The 10,000-nt window shown below is 33.5% G+C and overlaps 1 protein-coding gene across 2 annotated transcripts in view; it reads left to right on the top strand.

The window, feature by feature from the left end:
- Nucleotides 1-10,000, top strand: part of LOC106873614 (uncharacterized) — a 240,275-nt gene that overhangs the window by 218,361 nt on the left and 11,914 nt on the right. For both annotated transcript variants that reach the window (XM_089351414.1, XM_052967459.2), the window contains one exon: nucleotides 4,093-4,301. In XM_089351414.1, coding sequence (XP_089207540.1) covers nucleotides 4,093-4,301 — 209 coding nt within the window. The remainder of the gene's footprint in view (nucleotides 1-4,092; nucleotides 4,302-10,000) is intronic.

Raw genomic sequence — 10,000 nt, forward strand, 5'->3', positions numbered from 1 at the left:
AAATAACCGGGATACGTTTTATCAAAAATTGCGAAATGAGACGGTATACATCATCATGAATGGTGTGATTAGCCATTGTTTAATTCTTTGGCACGAATGCTCAAAAAACATTTCTCCAAAGAAGGACCGCATTAATGATCATATTGAAATCTGGGATGAACAGTTTAGTACCAGCGTTACATCACATTCACATATTTATTGTGTTAAACGTTGGACATAAAAAGAAGCAGCTTATTGATGCTCAGTTAGTTATTCTATAAAACGGTGCTTCTGTTATGACAAAAAAATGTCACAAACAAAAAATAACCCATGTTTCTTCAGAAAGAATTTGAACTGTTGTGCTGAAATATGGAAACACAAACGTTCTGGTCTTTTTTTTTTTTTTTTTGAAGCATTGCATATAAGCCTGGAATTAAATAAACAAATCAACTTTTGTTTGGCCATGCAAACAGAAAAAGTAGAACTAAAAACGTAAGTATATATATATACATATATATACATATATATATATATATATATATATGTATATATATATATATATATATATATATATATATATATATATATATATATATATATATATATATATATGGGCGCGGAGAGAATGCACGCCGTTTCGGGGCCGACCTCTCGACGGCATCATTGCGCACCCCATCTCACCGAAGTTAGGCCCCACTGGCCACATCAACTAGTTATCAGATTTTGCTCGATATTCTCCTAGTCATTGCTCATCGTTTCTTTTTAACCAAATCCAGTAGCTTGCCTTTTCCACTGTAGTTTTGGTATCAATCATGGTGGTATTTGCTTTACGATGAGTTAGGCCTAACGATTACGACAGTCGCCTCACACTGTGTCCAACGAATCCTCTACTTCCGACAGGGTAATTCAAGGGCCGAGAGTTTCGCGTATTAGTTCTTATCAAGCTTATCAAATCATCATTGTCAATATTTCCTTTCCTGTAACTATGTTTATTTTCTTTAAAAACTCCACATAGCCTGAAAATGAACAGAAAATATATATAATTTTAAATAATAATTTACTCTAGTTTTAAAATTACATTAAATTGTTTAAGTCTATGAGTCACCATTTAGTTTCCATGTGTTTTTTCTGTGTTTTTCTATAAACATGTCTTTCGACCAATTTGTCATATAAATAGATATAGATATAGATATAGATATATCCTGTGTTGACTCAAGATGATTAAATTACCTCGGCATGCAATGAAGTAACCTATAAGTAGAGTCTATTATATCTTGTGCACTTTAACGCTGTCACTACTACATGTTGGGGGTTACACACGAATGATTTTCTTTGATGAAACATAATCTTGATAAGAGAGAAACAAACAAACAGAAGCAAAGAAACAGCACCAAGCCGATCGTGATTTCCCTTAAGGATCTTGTATGTTTATATTGGCTTTGTTATAGCTTATATACATTTTGGTAATAACAGATTACATTTGCGCAAGATTCTCGCAAGGTTATTTATTTTAATGATAAAAATTTAAGCGAAAAAAGAGAAACCCGACGAAATACGAATAAAAGCCTCTTGTCAGTTATGCACATAATTTTTGGTCATTGTTTCATGTATTATTTTCGTATGCTTTTTATGAATTAACTCGATTCTCTAGAGATGTGCCAAAGACAGGAAGTTCTAACAGAAGTCATTCGAATTTTTAGATAAGTTCATGTTATTTCGACGTGCGAGTTACACCGTAAAAAAAAACCCACTGGGTAAATAAGCAACTTTTTGTTAAATTTATTTTATATCTGTGAACTCTTAAGATTTCTTTAACATACATATAAGCGTGTCTGACATTCGAAACGTGGCAGTACAATAACAATGTTTTGTTGTTGTTTTTTTACATTTCCGGTTTCAAAATTCATTGAAAGTCTATTATCGCCTTTTGTTGTTTCCAAGCCCTGTTATTTTTGCTTCTGTTGTCATTGTTGCTGTTAGTAATTTCTCTCGAGAAATGGAACAAACCCCCTCCTTTTTTTTTGTCGATAAATAAGTAAAATTATCTACTATGATACATCTCATTTGAAACAATTGCGACAGGCGATGTTGTTCGTGAAAATATATCAATGTTATTTTTACATATTTTCTATATACAGTCTAGTAAAAAAAAAAATGTTATATTAGTTAACGTTATGACATCACCGTTGTCTAATATTCAAGGAATCATGTTGTGTAGTTAGGAACATTGAGAAAGAACTATATTTAATTTCAGTTTGTTTTTACATGCCTGATCTTGAGTTGATTCAAATAAATCGCCCTTTTATAGAGATACAGTTAAAAAAAGGGGGCATAGGATCAGGTTTCTTTAAACCACCAGACCCTTGTTCACCACTCGGGGGAAGGAGATTACAAGGCTGACATTTTGAATGATTTCTGCGTAAACTTTTCCCAAATAGTGTAAATATTTTCTTAAACTGAAGTCGTAAACATTTTTTTATGTAGTTCTTGTTCGCATCATCCGTGTTAATCATAGTTACGTTTTTGAAAAATGACACGACTACAGCTTTGTAAGGGATGGGTTAGAGGTGGTTAAACACCCACAGTGTGTTACTAGTACTCATGTTACAAATTGTTGAGTGATGAAGATCAAAGTCGATAGTGGGAGAAAGCAATTGGTGTAAACTGCTGATGACACTCTTACACAAAGAGAAAATTGGATTATCAACTGGAATAATATAATGTGTTAACCCTCAAGATTCAGAAAGATATTATCATTGAATGATTTTACTGCGCAAATCTGAGACAAGAGAGGAATAACAAATTGGGGGATAACAATGCCAAACTTATATTAAGCATCTTAAAAGTAGGGCGTTATTAAATCTGATGATGAATTTGGTAAGAAAATAAATGATACCTGTGAATTTCAAATCTGCCCCGGACATTCAAGTTCGCTTTTTTTTTTTATTATTGTTGTTAAAATTATTTAAAAACGAGAATTGAATTTGTGTCAAAACAAAGGTAAACGCATGCGGGGCATTGAAACACGTACAAGTTTTGTAAATATCTTAGCATTTTCTGTCTTACTTCGAAAACTCGGCAGCACATCTGTACGCAATTCATGGCACATGGATGTATCACAGCGCAGAGCCTACAGCTTTGTAAAGAATGGGCAAATGTCATCTGTCGCCCCAGCCTGCAGCGAAAGCCATGTGAGTGAATTTAGAAGACGGAAACTGAAAGAAGCCTGGTATATATTTGTTTCAGTCATTTGACTGCGGCCATGCTGGAGCATCGCCTTTAGTCGAGCAAATCGACCCCAGGACTTATTCTTCGTAAGCCTAGTACTTACTGCTGCAATAGAATATTTTTCACAGATTCCAGAATCTATAGAGTATCGAACAAATGGCATAGCAGGTAGAGTATTCTATAAGTTGCAGGGCAGTAATAAAAATCAAACAAACTGAAAATTTGGTAGAAAATCGAATTTAATAACGTCCTTATATATCGTGCCTTATCGTTTATTTATCTACCTACCCTAATACTTTTCGTAGAAATAACTGTAACTTATGTGCGAGTAGGTGTGTCTCTCTGTATTTGTGTGTCTGCCTGCATTTCTCGATATATATAATAAATAATATATATTATTGCTGTTATTATTGGGGATTTTTTTATGTCTCAAAAAAAAAAAAAAATAGTACCTATATAAAAAAAAATATAACACAAGCTTGGTAAGATAGCAACAGAATACTGAAGGGAAGTACAATCAATCAAACGGACTGTACTATCCTTCTAAAATTTCCGACTTGGGTCTAGTCTAGTAATCAATGTTATAGCAGGCCTGTGGCGTATTTTGTTGAAGATGAAAAACTATAGAAGATAAATGGAGATCATCTGATGTTGCTTAAGACGATAATTGTGGTGAATACATGACATTAAAACACAACGATTTCGTGTCATTTCATAAACACATAAAGCTTTCGATCTATCCAAATGTTTGCCAATAGTTCATTTCGTTTTCATACAATAATTTCTTGAGCACTATATCTGATATTCATGACAATGATGAGGATGATGATGATGATGAATATGGTTTGATTATTTTTACAAATTTTTTAATGTTTTTATTTGTAGAAATTCACGAATGTGCCAACTGCGGTTCTGGAGACAATGTGATATGGCAGAGTGACACTAGGCACTTCTTGTGCAGGCCATGCACAGCAAGCAATGCAGCCCACGCAGCCAGTACCAGTCACACTCTGGAAAAACCCTCGTCAATGTCAAGGTCATCAGTGATGAACCAATCGTCTTCTGGGAGATCAGTGAACCAGAACAATTTCACGGTAAGCCATAGTTCTTTAAATAGTAATAACAATAATTACAATAATAATAATAATAATAATAATAATAATAATTAATTCGTTTTATTGGCCACAAGGTCTAATATCAATTAAAAACATCTAAGGACAAAGACAGGACGAAGGTTACAAAAGGTTTTGTCCGAAAAGGTAGGAAAGTTCGTCTAAACAGAGGAAGAAATCGGAGAAAGATATAATAAATAAATAAGTAAATAGATAAATAAATAAATAGAACTCCCAAAGGGGGAGGCGCTTCGAAAAAGGAAAGGTTACACGTGGAAAAACCCATAAAACCACGGGAGCCTGGTCAGAAAAAATAAGAAAGGGGTATAGAGCCCTTTCTCCTTTTACATTACCCTTTTTTTTTCTTTTTTTTTTCTACAAGTGTATTCTCAGAATTGGTCCGTTTATACTGGCCATTCTTCCAACAATCACCCATCGTTCAACGAATTTGCTATGAGACAGCACTTCCCTCTCTACTCTCATCTTCCTTTTCAAGTGGAAACCAGGCAGTGACTCTCAATGCCCTGATGCAGTTCCAGGCAGTGGCTCTCATGGTTTCTGATCTTAATTGATTGGAAGTGTTATCATGTACGTTGTTTTGTCTTGATACAAAAGATGGGCTACAGCAAATATTCTGCTTAATACCACAGATTTGCTTGTCAGTTGTTTGACCTTAACCAGTTGAGCATGTCCCTTGGTGGCTGACGATATGTGCATCTCTGATCACGAGCAGAAGTAGTGGGGGAGCATCATAGCCATGTGTTGAGAGGAGTTCTTTGGGGTTTGAATAATTCACCTTTGGAAACATGGGTATTTTGCTCAACATCCTTAAACAAACCTTATTCAGGGACCTTTTGAGCGGGATGGGCTACTCGACCTGAAAAAAATTCTAACTGGGCCTCACCTACGAGGTCATGCGCTGTTTATATTGATATGAGATCACCATGTCGCGCACATATGGTTGTGATGCATGTGCCTGGTGTACCCTAATCAGACGGGTAGCCATGATGGGTATACTGGGCTTCATATATTTTACCCCAGTGTCAATTTGATGACATGCACTGTTTCCTCACTCAATAATAATAATAATAATAATAATAATAATAATAATAATAATAATAATAATAATAATAATAATAATAATAATGAAAGTGGAAATGGTAAGACTGTATGGAATGCGAGAAGGTAATATAAAAGCGATACCAGTAGTGATCGGAGTGTTGGGTTCAATCCCATTGAAACTTCAAGACTTCTTTAGGCAACTGGAAATCCTATGCAAGATTGATGTCTCACAAAAAGCAACCTTATTGGGCACAGCGCACACCTTAAGGAAAGTGTTATCTTTCTGAGGTCCTTGTTCTGACTTGACAGATGACTAAAGAAAGACTCCGGTGCATTTTTACCTACTCTGCGTTACGAAGGAATAATATTAATCCTTTCTAACTATAGGCACAACAGGAAAGGAAAGAAAAGAAAGAGGATTTCACGTTTCGAGCGGAGCTCTTCATCAGAAATATAGAAAAAGTCCAAAGAAGGGAAGACTCAGAAAGAAAATCGCCAACGATACACACGCGGTCACATATATTTTTGTATTGCCGTGAATGATAGACAACACTGTGCATTCACACACTTTACTGTGGCATAGCAGTCAAACTGCTTTATATTATATAACACTACTGCTTTGATATATTATTTTTAAAAAAACGTAATAAAATATGTAAAATAATGACCTTCTATAGAAAAGTTCCTTTCAGTATTACCATATTAGAAAAAAATTCGCGAAGTTATTCGTCACAAGATTCTTGATAAGCGATGCATTCGACAAAGTAATTAGGAAAAGCTTAAAAAAACTCATAATGTGACGAGTTTATTTTCACTTTTATCTCATTTCCTTTCGAGTGGGTGGTTCTTTCATATAATTTTAGTACTTCTATAAGTAATTCATTTTCACCTCATTATAGGACATGTATGTGAAGTGTTATCAACCGGGATTGAACGTCTATCTTATTTGCGTATCACCTATATCGTATTTCATGATTTGTACTGATAGTATCGCATATGATATATGTTAACAAGGAATCATATATGTTTATTCGCGAGCGAAGATATATATAGTTGATGTATGTTCTTTGCGTGTGTAAGGATACACGTGGTAGATAGGCATTTTATATGCAAACATACGTGTTTATATATATATATATATATATATATATATATATATATATATATATATATACATACATATACATATATATATACACACAAACATATTTGTGTGTGTGTATGAATGTATGCATTTGCACACACAAACACACACGCATGTAAATATATATATTAAAGCTTGTTTTTATGTAGTAAAAAATGATTTTACATTAAATTGAAGGATTATTCAATACATTTGGCAGAAAACAAATGTATTATTGTTTAAAGGAGAATAATATTGACTGAAACTTGGAAGTCACACACACAAATATATCTACATGCATAGGAATTATGTATGTGTGTGAATGAACATATGCATTTACACACACACACACATACACGCACACATACATGCACACTATCACACTCACACATAGACAAATAGATATGTGCTTATGTATGTGAGCATATATATATATAAATATATATATATATATATATACATATATATATATGTATATATATATATATATATATATATATATATATATATATATATATATATACATGTGTATATATGTATATATATGTATACATGTGTATATATATATATATTTATGTATATATATATATATATATATATATATATATATATATATATATATATGTATACACACACACACGTACATACTTGTATGGATATACTTACATACACATATGATACGTACATGTATGTATGTATGTATGTATGTATGTATAATATGTATAAACGGATACATAACATGTATATGTCTCTCACGCAAAGTAAATACATGAAAGGCTACAAATAACAGTAATAATAACAACAACAACAACAACAACAACAACAACGACAGCAAAGATTTTTATCAATTAATACCTGACTCCAGTGCTATCAACATTGTCAATCTACCTTGTCGTTTCATTCAACATTTCACTGTCGTCCGCCCACCCATCGTCCTCACCTCATTCTAAAAAACAGCCAGACCCGTATTCTCCTTCTTGAGCACTTCGCCCCGCAACATACCCACCTCTACTTTAGATAACACAGAAATCAGCATCAAGATAACCCACAAGAGAAACAAAAGAGGAAAAGGTATAGGTTTTGAAGACGGGAAGAGAGAGGAAGATAGATGGAGGAAATGAAAGAGAAAGGAAGAAATAGTGAGAGAGAGAGAGAGAGAGAGAGAGAGAGAGAGAGAGAGAGAGAGAGAGAGAGAGAGAGAAAGGTTGCGAAGAAAGAGTAAAGGAAACTATGGTGGGAAGGAATAGGTATGCAAGCGAGTGACGGGTGAAAGCTAGAGTGTTAAGGGGAGATGAAAGAAGGGATGAGATAGACAATGGTGAAATACAAAGAAGCGTGAGTGGTGGTGAAAGTATATGAGAGAGTGAAAGACTGAGAGACAGAGAGGGAAAGACAGAGAGCTAGAGAGAGAGAGAGAGAGACTGACAGACGGGGACAGAAGGGTGCTGCCAATGGCTCCTCATATCTCTTTTCATATCTATAAAATCACAATTCATTTGTGTGTATAACGTTGCGGATATATATGTACATGTGTGTGTGTGTGTGTGTGCACATTTGCAAGCATATAATATAATATAATATAATACATATATATATATATATATATATAAATGACTTGGACTTACATAGGCTCGTGCGAGGGTATCGGTGTGTATCAAATCTGATATGTCTAAGTAGATTTATGCAGACACACACGACCCCCGACCCCTGAACACACTTACACACATACACACACACGCACACACACACGCACGCGCACACATACACACGCACGCGCACACATACACACGCACACACACACACACACACACACACAAACTCACAACCTCCAATATTCATTCAACCCACATTCACACACAAGCAAAATCCATTTATATATGTATGCGTAACTCTAAATCATACACGCACAATTCACTTTTATACGAGCCAACGAGGGGCGACAGTACTTAGAAATAGCGGCCCAAAATATCATCAAATCGTTCGCTAACATCTGACTGAAAATGAAGGTCGCTTTTTGTTAGATACATTATGATTGTTAACGAAACAACCATGTGGAGTCATAAGTGGAATTTTTGTGATCACCGTTTTACTCGATGGGAAAAGATCTCAGCTAAAGGAATAATAAACAGTCTATAGATACACAGACACACGTGTCTGAGTATACGCCAGTATGCACACATATATTTGTATATGTGTGTGTATGTATGTGCGTGCGCGCGCGAATGTATATACACATACTTTCGCTCACAAACATGTATTTATTTATCTGTGTGTGTGTGTGTGTGTGTACGAGTGACAAGCATTCAGCATTTGGTAGGAATTGTGCATAATTCTAATAACAGCATGACTCACCTCAGCATGACTGAGAGTTTCATGGGCGCGTTTGGCGCGCCTATCTCATCAGATCATAGGAGCAGATTGAGAGATTTTTCTTTGCTTCTGTGCCTGAGTTCGGGTCACGCGTCTGGACCGGATGTTGTCAGGATGCTGGTGCCACTCAGACGGCAAATAAATAGACGGCAAATACCGGGTGTCTCATTCATAGCATTAATACAACGTGAATTGAACTGACCAATAAAAGCCATCTTGAATTTCTCCTAAAAAGTTTCTCATTCTGCTCCCAGTATCTAATGAGATGAACGTGTCCACGCACCCATGAAACTGTAAGTCATATGAAGCTTAATAAAACGCTTATTAAAAGTATATATACATACATATAGTTAGATTTACACGTATAACTATATATATATATATATATATATATATATATATATATATATATATACATGCATGTATATACATATATAAAGATGCATGTTTATATATATACATGCATGTATATACATTTTTAAAGATGCATGTTTATATATATATATATATATATATATATATATATATGAAAGAAGGTTTGAAAATGCACTTATTTTAAAGATATTTATTTACTTAACCGGTTTCACTTTTTTAGAAAAAGATTATCAAAAGTCTTTGAGAATAATAGAAAATGTTAAAAAACAGTTTGAGTATTAAAATGCATATATACATTCTTTGATGATAATAAGAGGAATATATTTAAAGTATAAAGTTTTGTATGAGCTTTGTAGTGTTACATACTGATTATCACACATTCTCTCTGATAATAAGATGAAAATGTTAAAAACTGTGTAAGTATGAAAATACATATATGGAAAAATACATATACATATTCTTTGATAATAATAGAAAATGTTAGAAACAGTTTACAACGTTGTTATAACAAAAAGGAATATGTATATATATATACCCATATGTATGTATGTTGTAAATATATATAAATATATATGTATATATAAATACATACACGCATACATACATACACACATATATATATGTATATATATATATATGTATATATATATATATATATATATATATATATATATATATATATATATATATATATATATATATATATATATATATACATATATGTATGTATGTATATATATATATATATATA

The sequence above is a fragment of the Octopus bimaculoides genome, chromosome 4 (assembly GCF_046866305.1).
Source record: "Octopus bimaculoides isolate indiv1 chromosome 4, ASM4686630v1, whole genome shotgun sequence".
Classification (NCBI taxonomy): Eukaryota; Metazoa; Mollusca; class Cephalopoda; order Octopoda; family Octopodidae; genus Octopus; species Octopus bimaculoides.